The sequence below is a fragment of the Leptodactylus fuscus genome, chromosome 4 (assembly GCF_031893055.1).
Source record: "Leptodactylus fuscus isolate aLepFus1 chromosome 4, aLepFus1.hap2, whole genome shotgun sequence".
Classification (NCBI taxonomy): Eukaryota; Metazoa; Chordata; class Amphibia; order Anura; family Leptodactylidae; genus Leptodactylus; species Leptodactylus fuscus.
The window spans coordinates 50444782-50460344 of record NC_134268.1 but is presented as its reverse complement, the minus strand read 5'-3'; the positions used below and the strand labels follow the sequence as shown (position 1 = coordinate 50460344).

Sequence of the window (15563 nt, the reverse complement as noted above, 5' to 3'; positions counted from 1 at the left end):
TTGGATATAATTCCACACCAAACATAAAAAAGGGGGTGGACAAAAGTATTGGCACTGTTTGGAAAATCATGTGATGCTTCTCTAATTTGTGTAATTAACATCACCTGTTACTTACCTGAGGCACCTAACAGGTGGTGGCAATAACTAAATCACACTTGCAGCCAGTTGAAATGGATTAAAGTTGACTGAACCTCTGTCCTGTGTCCTTGTGTGTACCACATTGAGCATGAAGAAAAGAAAGAAGACCAAAGAACTGTCTGACGACTTACATTGAGCATGGAGAAAAGAAAGAAGACCAAAGAACTGTCTGACGACTTGAAAAGCAAAATTGTGAGGAAGCATGAGCAATCTCAAGGCTACAAGTCCATCTCCAAAGACCTGACTGTTCCTGTGTCTACCGTGTGCAATGTCATCAAGAAGTTTTAAGCCCATGGCACTGTGGCTAACCTCCCTAGATGTGGACGGAAAAGAAAAATTGACAAGAGATTTCAATGCAAGATTGTGCAGATGGTGGATAAAGAACCTCGACAATCATCCAAACAAGTTCAAGCTGCCCTGCAGTCCGAGGGTACAACAGTGTCACCCTGTACTATCCGTCGGCGTCTGAATGAAAAGGGACTATATGGTAGGATACCCAGGAAGACCCCACTTCTTACCCAGAGACATAAAAAAGCCAGGCTGGAGTTTGCCAAAACTTACCTGAGAAAGCCAAAAACGTTTTGGAAGAATGTTCTCTGGTCAGATGAGACAAAAGTAGAGCTTTTTGGGAAAAGGCATCAACATAGAGTTTACAGGGGGAAAAAAAAAGAGGCCTTCAAAGAAAAGAACACGGTCCCTACAGACAAACATGGCGGAGGTTCCCTGATGTTTTGGGGTTGCTTTGCTGCCTCTGGCACTGGACTGCTTGACCGTGTGCATGGCATTATGAAGTCTGAAGACTACCAACACATTGTGCAGCATAATGTAGGGCCCAGTGTGAGAAAGCTGGGTCTCCCTCAGAGGTCATGGGTCTTCCAGCAGGACAATGACCCAAAACACACTTCAAAAAGCACTAGAAAATGGTTTGAGAGAAAGCACTGGAGACTTGTAAAGTGGCAGCAATGAGTCCAGACCTGAATCCCATAGAACACCTGTGGAGAGATCTCTTGATGGCAGTTTGGAGAAGGCCCCCTTCACATCTCAGGGACCTGGAGCAGTTTGCCGAAGAAGAATGGTCTAAAATTCCAGCAGAGCCTTGTAAGAAACTCATTGATGGTTACCGGAAGCGGTTGTTCGCAGTTATTTTGTCTAAAGGTTGTGCTACCAAGTATTAGGCTGAGGGTGCCAATACTTTTGTCCGGACCATTTTTGGACTTTTGTGTAAAATGATCAATGATTTGACTTTTTTTTCATTCTCTTTTGTGTTTTTTCATTGCAAGCAAAATAAATGAAGATATTACCAAAGAGTTTGTTCTTGCAATCATTTTCTGGAAGAAACTGTGTATTATCTGACAGAATTACAGGGGTGCCAATACTTTTGGCCAACACTGTAGTTGTCAATTTACTCATACATTTCCAAGAGGAGTAATAGAGGAACACAGAGCTCTAAGAAAAATCGGTTTGATACAATAAAAGAGGCTGTATGAATTAATGTAGACAAGCACGAGGGAGAATATCATTAGAATTCTTCTAGTGAGTTAGCAATTAATAATGAGGCCACACTATATGATGAAGCTGAACTGCAATACCTAATATAACCTGTGCACAAGAGTGGTGCTGTTTTGGAGAAAACATTTTTTTTTTGTCAAATGGTAATTTTTATTGGATTTTTATAACAAAGATAATATACAGACAAAAATACATAAAGCATCTATAAAATGAACAGGTCCACAATATAGGGACCACGCATCTCAAATGAGAAAGTGTAAAGGCCATGACATAAAATAGGGGGAGACACAAGACAAGAACGAAAAGGGAGGGAAGGGACCGGAAAAAGGGAACTCATCTCAAGTCAAAAATGGAAGTGGTTCAGGATAGGGCCCTTAAGTTCACACAGGGTTTTTTGGTCAGGATTTTGAGGCCGTATCCGCCTTAAAATCCTGGCCAAAAAAACGGCTCCCATTGAAACCGGTCAGTTCTTTTTCCGAGAGCCGAGAGTGTCTGCGACATCCGCCTGAAGACACTCCCTCCTCCCGACTAGGCCCATTCATTTGGGCATAATCCGGAGCGGAGTGCGTGACTGGATGCCAGGGCACTGCACTGGCATCCAGTCGCAGCAACCTGTGTTTTGGATCGGTCCAAAAAACCCTGTGTGAACTTACCCTTAGACTTCTCCTCCTCATTACATATAAGGGCTGCCAGGTGCTCCTGAGTCCTAACCTCTCGTATCCGCGGGCGTAAATCCTCTAGGGATGGAGGAGAGGAGAACCTCCAATATTTAGCAATGAGGCAACAAACAACCATGAAAACGTAGAAGCTGGAGAGAGTGTTTCCTAAAACGTTCATATGGCATATTCAATAGGAACATCTTAGAGTGTAGGGGGAGGCAACCCCCGAAACACCTGCCCAACCGGTCGCCAAAATGGCTGAAGAATGATTGGCATGACCAATTTTTGCTTTATTTTTTATTCCTGGACAGCCCCTTTAGGCCTCATGCATATGATCAAGTGTGCAGCCGAAGAGGGTTCCAATTTTTTAATAGAGGGTACTAGGATGACATCTGAGCATTCAGTAGAAAATTAAGCAGTGTCCCCTGTATGTGACCCAGCCTAAATTTGGAAAACCACTTTATATGTAGGTTACCGTAGATTAGGAAATGTATATTTCTAATTCCCACTATTTCTGGAATCGCTCTGAGCAGGAGCCATCTAATAAAACAGTAGGATATCCAGTGAATAGACTATTAGGCGAGTTAATAACAGAAGGCGCAGGCACAGTAACATTCATTAACTTATGCTTTACACTTACAAGATTTAGATTCCGGAGATGGCGGTGAGATGTTGCAGACTGCAAGATCACTCTTTGACTTTTTTGGCTTCTTTGCATTTACTTGCCAGGGTTTGTCATAGCTCCGGAAATCCCTTCGTATCCCTTTATACTCTGTGGGAAATAAAAGCGCATTGTGAGCAATCCATGTCAGGTACTGTAATGTCCGAAATGATGTGCAGAAAATGAAGGCAGCTATTCCTGTTATTAGGATTTATGTTTTAGCAGGGTATAGCCAGGATCAGGTCCCTATATACACAGGAGCATTATAGACGCACTTATTCTGCTGACTAGTTCACCTCTTGTATACCATTGTGGTTACATTGTGTATAGGGATCTGATATCCTTTTGCATCAGGTATATCAGACTCATATGTATATACATTTATATTATTAGGATTTGGCTGCACCGGTTTATCTGATAAACTCTAGATTACATAAAATACATTATTTTTCCTATTATGATATGTTTTCCTGAAGTATGGTATATAAGATATGTGTGAACATTTTGTTCATGTATATAGCTATTTATTCTATTTATGTGCAATTTATGAGGTTTTGTGCAGACTTTCCCACATTATAGATGTAATACCTTTATATGGGAATTGCAAACATGTTATAACTGGTAATTTCATATTTAATCCCATATTTATATTCAGGATATTAAGTGTATAGTCTAATATCCCCCATTGTTCTGTTTCCATGTGTCCTATAATTCGGTAGTGAGATGGCGATATTATATATCCTTCCATACCGGTTATATGTATGTTTTGCTACTTAATCGTCTTTGTGTTTTGGCATACATTTATATATTTCTGGTAATAAACATTTATTTTTTATATGATTTCGCTTCTGGTGGTTTTCGTTGTACAGCATTTATGTTTCCCTTTCCTTGACAATCTGGGTCCAGACCATCATGAAACAACATGTCTGTGCATAAAAGCTTTCCATCATTCCCATTCAATCATTGGCCCTCACATAGCAATCATGCCCCCTTTTGTACCACACTCTCCCTCAGGGGTGTAACTACTGGGGTAGCAGTGGTAGCGGCAACAGTCATTACCGCGGCATGTGTTTTTACTGAGTTACTCCAGTAGGTAATGCGCCCTATTTACATACCCATCCTGGCAGGTGCCGGGATCAGTAAGTGATGCCGCGGGCCACACAAGCACAATTATCACTATTACTACAGACCCCCCGAGTATAATGATCAGAGGCCCAGGAGAGGTAAGGGAATGAAAAAAAAAACAAAAACAGTGTTACTTACCTCTCCTGGCTCCGGAAGGCTTCAGGCCAACATCAGTGACGTCCCTGAAATCACATGACTGGGGCCTGCATCCTCGTACATTGCAATGCAGACCCCCGGGTCACATGACACCCTGGACGTCATTGAAGATGGTCACCATCAGCAGGGAGTGCTGCAGATCCAGGGATAGATAAGTAACAGCATTTTTTATGTTTGTATCCCCCTTGGATCTCCAATTATTACATTCTGGGGTCTGATATAATACTGTGCGCAGAGGCCACTATGAGGCATAATAATGTGTGCAGGGGCCACTATGAGGCATAATAATGTGTGCAGGGGCCACTATGGGTCATGATAATGTGTGCAGGGGCCACTAGGGGATATAATACTGTGTGCAGGGGCCACTATGGGGCATAATAATGTGTGCGGGGGTCACTATGAGGCATAATAATGTGTGCAGGGGCCACTATGGGTCATGATACTGTGTGCAGGGGGCCACTATGGGACATAATACTGTGTGCAGGGGCCACTATGGGGTATAATACTGTGTGCAGGGGCCACTATGGGGCATAATAATGTGTGCAGGGGCCAATAAGGGACATAATACTGTGTGCAGGGGCCACTATGGGGTATAATACTGTGTGCAGGGGCCACTATGAGGCATAATAATGTGTGCAAGGGCCACTAGGGGATATAATACTGTGTGCAGAGGCCACTATGGGGCATAATAATGTGTGCAGGGGCCACTATGAGGCATAATAGTGCCAGCAGGAATATGGGGGGGGGGGAGGTCGGGGTCTTTGGCGTTGGTCGGGTGAGAGGGGGGGCCACGTTAAAAGTTTGCCATGGGGCCCCGCCATTCCTAGTTACGCCACTGCTCTCCCTCCAGAGTATCCCCCCCAAAATGCTATTTTTGCCATGAAAGGAATAATTTCCTCCTTTCTGGCAGTGGAAGGCTGTGTATCATAAATTTCTGACTTCAACTCACCAGAAGGTACCAGAAGATGAACAGATGAACTGTCAATAATCAAAGTAGTTTATGCGACCGTCGTGTGTTGAGAATGACTTGTGAGCCCCCTCTTGTAGCTGCGCCCTGACCCAGAAGGCTAAGGCTCCAATTTTCCTCTGTGGACTTTCTGCCCCTATTATATCTGTATGTAAAATGCCAGCATTTCTGCAGGTAAAATTGACATGCTGAGATTTCCAAATACATGGGTATTTTTGAAAACGCAACTTTTTTAATGCAGATTTTTTTCTGCATCGTGTTCTGCATCCACTTTGCAGGTACTGTAAAACGCTGTGGTTTTTGCCGCTGTGTTTCTGCAACAGCCAAAATACCAGGTTTACGCCCCGGCTTAAAGCAGTTTTCTGTATTGGTCATTCGTGGTTACATCAGTTCAAGTCTCATTACGCTTATTGTAGTCTGCAAAATAATTTCCCGTTTTTACTCGACCACTTGTAATGCACAATAAGCCTATGTTAGGAAATGACCTAATGCTTAAACAAGAGAATACATGAAATGGAATTTTGTTTCTAATATCCACTGGCAGAATACTTGTGTGATCATTTCCTGTAAATAGGCATCGCCCAATGATCAGAGGCTTAGCTTTGCATTAAATATACATGAAAATGGGTCATTTGTGCACTCATATTACTTTGGACACTGCGAGTTTCTTTTGAAACATCATTTTCTCATGTAGGGAAATTCAGTTTGTGTAATTGCTTAGCCCAAAGTATTCAGCCGGCTATGTAAGCACATTCAGGTTATTTCATTTACAAAATTCAATTTGCATAGTGAATGCGGCAATGCAGCATGAATAGATGTAAACTGACCATGACCATGTACCACTGTCCTCATTCATTCCATTTTCTACTTAATTGATTGCCTAAAGTGAACATTTAAAGAGCACCTGGACTGGAAAACTGAGAATATGAGAGCGAGTGATCGACCCTATTAGGGACAACAGAGGCAATTCGGACACTGCTGTCTGCTCAAGAAATGGATAAGATGCTGCCTCAATGTTTCTAATAGGTAACATTGAAGATCATTGTTATATAAAGAAAAATACAAGAACACTAGAATAATCCAAAAAAATAATCATATTACCCAAGATTAAGACCCGTAATTGAAAAAGTTAAAAGTTCTGTGCCATGTACTGTATAGTTGACAATTTAAAGTGGAACTTTCATCACCCCCGGTAACACTAGTTTTTGCGTATCTTACCGTATATACTCGAGTATAAGCCGAATTTTTCAGCACAGTTTTTGTGCTGAAAAAGCCCCCCTCGGCTTATACTCGATTCTGCAAAAATAAAATAATATATATATATATATATATATATATATATATATATATATATATATTTTTTTAGGGGTAGTGGTGGTGAGGGTGGTGATTCTATCAATGTATAGAATCTCCCATAAAATAGTGGGAAAAAAAAGAAGCTTTAAAAAAATGTGACTGTGAAACACATACACATTAGGTTTCCCTGTGTCTGACAGTGCCCAGTCTACTGAATATAGGGTTTCTGCAGTGCTCCTGTTCCATTAGGAAGGGATTAATAGGAGCACTGCAGATACCCTATATTCAGCCAGACTGAATTCCAGCACCTACTGCACCCAAAAACTCAGACCATTTAAATTTTTTAAATTTTCCAGTAGCTGCTGCATTTCCCCCGGCTTATACTCGAGTCAATAAGTTTAACTGAACTTGAATTGTTTTGTAAAGAGGAATGGTCCAAAATAATTTCATCCAGGATCCAGAAACTGAATAAAAGCTACAGGAAGCGACTAGAGGCAAAAGGAGGATCTACTAAATATTAATGTCACTTTTCCGTTGAGGTGCCCATACTTTTGCACCGGTCAAATTTTGGTTTAATGCATATTACACATTTTCTGTTAGTACAATAAACCTCATTTCAATCCTGAAATGTTACTGTGTCTATCAGTTATTAGATATATCAAACTGAAATGGCTGCTGCAAACACCAGAATATTTAGAACTAAAAATGATTAAGATTAATAGGGGTGCCCAAACTTTTTCATAGGACTGTACACTTCCCTTTCTGGTTCCAGATTGCCATGAAGACTCATTCACAATATGTTCATGATTCCCATCCTCTATCAGTGGCGCCACAGAGTAATTGTCCCCTGTTTGTGTCACAATATCCCTCGTTCAATCCCTCATTGACTATACTGTATGCAACTGACCAATGGATATTTTTAGAATGAAAAAGTTCATTTTCTTCATTATGACTGTGTATCATAAATCTTCACTTGTCTCATTCCAGGGCCCCCTGGCCTCATTGCAGCTGTGACCACCGTGACTCCTTTATTTATGCCATTAGCAATTTTTGGGTAATTACCCTTTTTTGGCACCTAAAGGACTCTTGGATATTCTTCAAATAACCCATAAACCACCTCCATTGTACAAATATAGCAAATCAAATCTGATAACTTGCTACAGTATGATACCTCCATAGTGATAGTCAAGATAAAGTTTGCTGCAATGTTTTTTGTAATTAAGTGCCAGGTTAAATGTCTATGAATTGCAAGCTCTTTACACAATTGGATTGTTTGTGCTAATTGACAGGACAATGGCGAGTAACTCACCTGATTCACTTTCTGCCCACAGAGCAGCTGATCCAGACAATGTCCTAGGAAGCGGGCCAACATTTCCCAGTTTTGATTGGAGATGATTAATTAAAAATGGAATTGGCTGGTCTGGAGTCTCAGTGATCAGCTTAGTCATTAACTCCTAGGGGCACAAAATAGTGAAATAGTTAGACTGATAAACTTCTATACAATTCATGAATTTGTAAAGAAGTGCAATAAACTTTCGTGGTACGGTCACGTTTCTGTCTCTTACTGGAGGTCCTTTTAAATTAAACTCTGCTATATCTGCAGGAATCCAAGTACAAGCTGTAAGGCTCTGACATCTCTGACTATGAAAAATGTGGGATCATTTGGGAGTTGTGTAGTTTCTAACTAGATGGATTAGAATGAGTTTTGAGCAATGGAGTGCTTTAAGTGAAAATGATATTAAGATTGTTCTGTATGCTACATTGTGTATATACCTTTCTAAGAGGACCTGCGTTGTTCAGGATTCTTGGGGCAGCAGATACATTCACTTCTATTTAATGCAGTTTCATGATTACTGAAGATAAGTCTGTCAACAGGAACATCAGTATCAGATTAATGACAGTACCTTGCATGGAGGTATCTACACTTTCCCAAGATGCCTTTCTTATTCTGCATTGCAGCTTCACGGAGGACCGAGAAGAGGAAATACGGAAGCAGGCCAATCAAGTGTGCCAGATATCCCTGGTGAGAGCCATGGGGTCCAAGAGGCTAGACTCAGGAGGGTAATATGGGTAGGACCAAATCGGAGAGCTAGGGTGATACGGGGCTAACCACAACTTCTCAATTTCCATCCATTTGGAATAGACAGAAAGGGTAGAACAAGCCGGACTCCTACGCAACTGAGCAGCTGAATAATATAAGACTAAGTTAAGAAAAGAAAGCCCCTCCCCGCATCCTAGGAGTCATCATAAGCTGCCTAGAAAGCCTGTGTCTCCCCCCCGGCCCACAGAAACCGAAGGAGTGAGCCCTACAGTGCACAAAGATCCCGAAGGGGGAACAGAACTGGGAGAGTCTCAAGCAAATAAAGCAATTTAGGCAAAACAGTCATCTTGACTGCAGCAATGCGGCCAAAGAGAGAAAGAGGCAAACCCTGCCACTTGTCAAGGAGACCCTGGATGTGCCTATAGAGCAGGGGAAAATTAGCTTGATAAAGCTGAGAAAATGAGCCTGTCAGCTAAATACCTAAATATTTCAGCGAGGAGGACTGCCAAGTGTACCCAAATTAGTCCTGAAGGCCAGCCACATCAGAAGGGGAAATGCAGAGAGGCAAAGCCTCCGTCTTAGAAGTATTAATCTTATATATGGACATCCAACCAAAGTGGGAAAGGAGAGCGTGAAGGTTAGGGAGGGAGACGTGCGGTTTAGTGATGGCAACAAAAATATCGTCCGCAAACAGTGAAAGTTTAAATTCCTGATCACGCACATGAACCCCTGAAATATTGGGGCATAAACGAATGTCCGCTGCCAAGGGCTCAATACAAAGAACGAATAGAAGGGGAGACAACGGACAACCCTGCCTAGTGCCGTTATGCAATTGAAACGGGGGGGGGGGGAGGAGGCATGGGGGAGTTTAACTGTGGCGGAGGGAGATGAGTAAAGTCTCCTGATTGCAGACAAAAAGGGCCCTCGGAAACCATAGGACTTTATTTTTATGCAAATTAGCTGCAAAAATGCTTTAGTGTGAATTCTCCTGCCAGAGCTGGAGCAACAAGTGAAGTCCCAGTAGTAGAAGAAACACCCTTTCCAGTTAATTTGTATAAGAATGAAATCCTGATTTTCATGAAAATGAAGCTGCAGAATAAGAGAGGCATCTTTGGAAAGTGTAGAAGCTGCCCCACAATTTACTGTTATTAGTCTGATACTGCTGACGCTCTTTTTTTTTTAAAGGGATCCTATCAGTCAGACACAATTTTTTGTAGGTACCATGTCGGAATAGCCTTAAGAAAGCTATTCTTCTCCTACCTTTCATTGTCTTTTCCGCGTCGCCGGTCGCCTACAATCCCGGTTCTTGTCAGTATGCAAATTAGGTCTCTTGCAGCACTGGGGGCGGACCTCAGTGCTCAGACTGCACTGGGGGGCGTCCTCAATGCTGCAAGAGAACTCTCTCCAGCGCCGCCTCCATCTTCCTCAGCAACGTCATCTTCAGCCTCTTCTTCTGGCGGTGGCTTGTAACTTCTAGGCCTCGGGCCTTGGGCAGAGCAGACTTCCCATGCCCACAGGCCACAAGAAAATGGCCGCATGAACAGTATTGTAAGTGGCCATTTTCTCGTAGCCTGTGGACATGCACAGTCTGCTCTGCCCAAGGCCTAGAAGTTACAAGCTACCGCCGGAAGAAGAAGTTGAAGATGATGCTGCTGAAGAAGATGGAGGCGGCACTGGAGAGAGTTCTCTGGCAGCACTGGGGACGCCTCCAGTGCTGTTTGAGCGTTGGGGCCACCCCCAGTGCTGCAAGAGAGCTAATTTGCATACAGACAAGAACCGGGATTGTAGGCGAACGGCGGCGCGGAGAAGACGACGAAAGGTAAGAGAAGAATAGCCTTTCTTAAGGCTATTCCGACATGGTACCTACAAAAAAAATGTGTCTGACTGATAGGATCCCTTTAAACTAGTACAGAACAATTTAGCAATTTTCTCTTTGTCTCTCCCTGGGTGTCCTCCATTCACTCCTATATCATATCTGCATAATTATATCCACATACAACTTACAACTTGCTACCTATCCACAATATAGGTGACCCAATCACTGGGTGTCCCACCACTGGAGCCCTTACAGATGACAAAAAACGGGGTACCATATTTCCCTCTTTGAATTGAGCAACATGCGCACTATTACTCTATAGATTTTTTCAGTCAGAAAAGAGAGTACAGCATTTGCCTATCTTCAACAGTCCCATAGACATAATTCACCCATTGCACCAATGAAGGACATATTGGTTGATTTAGAATATTATATAAAAATAATGGGGGAAAAAATATATTTTTATCCCTGTTTCTGTCACTTTCCCCTACATAAGGCCTTCAGAGGTCATTGTGTATTTTAAAATTAAAAAATAAATAAATAAAAAATCTCCTTTAAGAATGCAGAACTCCAAAATGTAAAATTTTGTTCCTGGTCATGAAAGCGTTAAATCACATAGATTGTACGATGGCAGCTTCCACATTACTTCCACCACGATGACCAATTAAAACAGTATAAATAGTTTCTAAATGACTGTATGTATTATAAAAAAAACCTGCCTAGAAATCTGTAGCCTAAATACCCTCATTATGGACGGTTACATAACAAAAGACCATTAAAGGCTCTTTAAAGTGTGGCTTGCATACGAGACAGTGGAAGTACAGATTTGCACACACATTCAATTAATCATGAACGTCGAGACGGAATGTAGGATTTGCCATAGTGAACTTCTGCAATCCGCCTTCATTATACGCTGAAATTATACATAGCCACAATTGAGCGGTCATGGAGAGACAAGTAATTATCTTTTGGAGGCTGCAGACTTGTTAGCAGCTTAGAAATACCAAACCTTTCATGTAAAAAAGGAACAATATTAATCCCTCTTCAAAATGCTATACCAGGAATAAATCCATAGACACTTTAGACCAAAAAAATTCGAAACTTATTATTTTCATATTAACTTATACAATGGATAGGATTTCACCACCTCCACCAACTCAAGTAAGTTCCACTCCACTGATTCTGGCCAAGTTAGATTTTTTTTTCTCTAGCCCTAACTGTTCCTGAGCTTGGGTGCTTCGTTTCAGCACCCAATATGCTAATTAGGTTTTCTACTGTCAGGTGGGTGGTCACAGACTGTCTGCTCCAACCCAGGACCACCCACCTGGCGGTAGAGAGTCTAATTAGCATATTGGGTGTTAAAACAAGCAGCATTGATTGCTCAGGAATTGTAGGGGCTAGAGAAAAAAAGCATTCAGTGGGGGTTGATGGAGGTCATAATAGGTCCTCTATAAAAACATCCAATATTTGAGATCCTTTAGAGACAAATGGAAACTTATGTTACAACTTCACACCTGATCATGTTATGTTAATTTTACTAATTGCACCTTCTCTTTGTCTATGCAATGTATAACCACACCTACAATGTATAAAAAACCTCACCCATCTGCCATTAAAGACCAGAATCCATAATGGTAACATAACTCCAGCTTGTGACTGTGTGTATTTCTCTGAGCCGGCTCATATACTAATTGTACTAATCTGGAATTCAATATGGTGATGCTTAAAGGGGTATTCCCATGACGCTTGTTCACTAACCTGCAGGCTGTTGTGCTCTCTTCACTTCCTGCTTTTCTCGGCACATAGGTGGGTGGGGTTTCACTTGCACGGGATTAGTTGTAAATGAATTACCACAGTGTGAAGCTGATGTAGCAGAGCTGGATTTGAGTCAGTTTGCATTACATACAGAGGTAATGGACTCCCTATCTCAGCCCTTATCATCCAAATTCAATTAAACCGACTGATAAGAGCTCAGAAATCCTGGAGCTCTCTCCTGCCCTATCTGTGTCACTTCATTGTTTACACTCCGTTTCTATGGCCCTTGGGATTATCTGCTCATTTGTCAAGTGATGTAACTGCCTGCTCTCAGCTCCTCCCTCCCCACTGAGAGCAGGCAGCTACATCACTTGACAAATGAGCAGATAATCCCAAGGGCCATAGAAACAATGAAGTGAATAAATTAAGATAGCGGCCAAACAAAGCAGTTTTGATAAAGCAATGCATTTAGGAAAAGTCTTAAATCCACATAAACTAGCAGTATAGATAGGATCTTTGTGATGGGACAACCCCTTTAAGAGCAGATGACATCCACAAGTTTAATAGGAGACTGTACTGCACTGCATGAAGAGATCTGATCTCGTGTCTGTATAGCTTACAATATATTGTTTATAGTAGTGGATCCCAGCTCTGTCTATGTTTAGTGTTCAAGTAGGATCAGAAAGTCCTATCTTAGCTTTTGTGGTCTCCTAATTCAACGCTAAAGTTGTCACCCTGAGCAGAGAGGAGGGACTGGGGAACATTCACTGCAGATCGCCTGGGGCACCGCACACCTGAATGGGTCACCTCCTAGGCACTTGGGATTATGGTGCTGAGGATATTAAAACACGGATTTGGGAGTCATGCAACCTGCATAACCATCACCCCAGACCCTGTAAACATCAGAGTAGCTGATCATTGTAGCAAGCATCTACTGAACAGACATTGTTCAAAAAAGAGCAGTTCCTTTAAGCCTGGGCTGGATTCTATCACGTTCATGTTATAGTGCTATTGTATTTTTCCTATTCATATGCTACTTAAGTAAAATATACAATATCCATAATATTCCCTAACAAATAAGTAATTTCTCCTATTATCTCCATAATGCTTCGATTGGCCTTCAGAAGTCTTTATGTGCGGAAACACTGATGGAAAAGCATTCAATACTGAGAAGGTTAGAAAAGCACTTTACTCCTATAGAACAGAATAAAGCATCAATGCAGCACAAAGTGTCTTAGCAATGACCCCATGTAGAGGTGGAAAGCACTCGAATTACATTCCTGCTCTTTCCAAAGAGTACACTCGAGGGTTATAGATTCCCCAATTAATGCGAACGTGCTGATGGAGCAAACTTTACATTGACAGCCGCTGCGAGATCTCACGCAACGCAACAAAAGCCACTGAAAAAGTCAAAAGTTCTGAGTAGTTGCAAGAGACAAAGGTAAACTTTGCTACATTGGTAGATACAATGTATATTCATGTATGCAAATGAAAACAAAGATCATACGTAAAAAATATCAAATGCCAAGCCCACATTACTAGAAGATTATATGTAGTATTTAAAGGGGTTCACCAGAAAATGACCCAAGTTTTTATTTTACGCATATTTTTAAGAATTTTTTTAAATGATTTGTAAATTTTCCACCTTTATTTTACTTTATCCTGTAATTTTCACTTTGGTCACTAATAATAGATTGACAATAAGCCTAATAATAGACTGACACCAATTTTGTAGGGGTTTTCTTTGCACCAGTCAGCCTTATTTACACCAGACAAGATTGCAACATAGAGTATAGACAATACCCATCATTGCCTCTACTTCTAACAATGGAAGATGTTCCAGCTTATCTTCTCCCCATCTGTGCAATGAGCATGTCTAGAAAACTCTCCATAGAGTTCAATGAGTCAGCTACAGACTACTGCGGCATATGGCCATGAAATGTTATTAAATGAGCCAAGAAGAAGCTCAGACAAGATGGCGGCCCCCCCTATTCATGTACAGAAAATAGAATGAAAATAAATATTCACAAAAAAAAAGAAACAGAAGGAAGGAATATTTCACCGACTAGTTTTAATAAATAAATTAATAGTAAGGCATCATGCACATAACTGTATGCACTTTCAGTGCGCGAAATGTGATTTCAGAGTTGGCGCACTGACCCATTCCACTCTATGGCCCCATACCCACTACTGTGTATTTTCATGGTCTTGTGTATGGGGCTGTGGGCAAAACTCAGTGCAAGTCTTATTCCCGTCCCTACTGCAGCCCTTGTATGTTGACCTCAATGAATGTGGCCCAGTAGGCACGGGCAGCACACAGATGTTATCCGTGTTCTGTCCATGTTATTTAATCACAGCCAAGTGACACGAACACGTATGCATGTCACCTTAGAAACAGCAGAGTGAACGATGTTGCACCTAACAAACCATCTGTATTAGAAAGGTAGGAGAACAACCAGAGTCTTCAGGAGGAGATGGACATTCATATAGGCTTCAGTATAGAAAGAGGAGATAACCCTCTGCAGATTCGGCAGGGTGAGGTCCTGTCCGTCTGTGAGGTCACAGGGGACAGGACACCCCATAGAGACTTTATCAGAAAGTTGTAATAGCACATGAGAGCTAGTGATGGCGGCTGCATCTAGGACACCCAGACCGCATCTCATCTGTGGTCACTCGAAACAAGAATGATACCCATCAAGATAGCTTGTGCCCTAATATGGCTAAGAAACCCAATCATCAAGCAACGAATCTTGAGACACTGAGGGCAGGAGAATCTGTTTGGGTGTTGCTGATGGTACAGATTTATTCCTTACTGTGACATCTTCCATCACACTGTGAAAAACATGTCTTACTCTTATGGGGAATGCCCATGTCTGTTGGAGACCATTTTCTGATTTCCTTTAAGAACCGTACCTCACACTTGCAGCATTGCAATGGTTAAACGGTTCCCTGGGTCTGTATTTATTGACAGAGCTATTCCTAAAGTGTTAGGCCGGGATCCCACGGGACGTAAATGCCACGACTTGCCCGCATCAGAGATGCTCCGTGAAAAAATACCGCGTTGTACAGTGAAGGCAAAGTGGATGGCATTCATGTGAATCCCATCCCCACTTTGCAGAAAAGATCGCAGCGCAGACACGCATGTCAATTATATCTACGGAAACGCCAGCGGCTTTCCCGTAGATATAATGTTAAGAGAAAGTCCGCAGAGGAAAACTCTGTGAACTTTCTCTTAAAAGCACTGCGGAAAGAACCGCAATACGTGCACGCCGCGGTTCTTTCCACAGCACTTTAGCGCTGCGATTACGGTCCGTGGGGCCTTAGCCTTAATAAGCTTCTGCTATATATACCCTGTTGTTGGATATACGAACTGTATTGTAAAGAATCCTCTCACCGTTTTATGTTTTGACTGATCTTACGAGCTCATTGTAAGATGTATC

The 15563-nt window shown here is 41.9% G+C and overlaps 1 protein-coding gene across 1 annotated transcript in view; it reads right to left on the bottom strand.

Moving 5' to 3' along the window:
• C4H8orf34 (chromosome 4 C8orf34 homolog) overlaps positions 1-15563 on the bottom strand; it is a 227376-nt gene that overhangs the window by 157882 nt on the left and 53931 nt on the right. The window contains exons 2-3 of the mRNA XM_075270419.1: positions 7821-7965; positions 2947-3078 (exon numbers count right to left, since the gene is read on the bottom strand). Of these exons, the coding sequence (XP_075126520.1) occupies positions 2947-3078; positions 7821-7965 (277 nt within the window). The remainder of the gene's footprint in view (positions 1-2946; positions 3079-7820; positions 7966-15563) is intronic.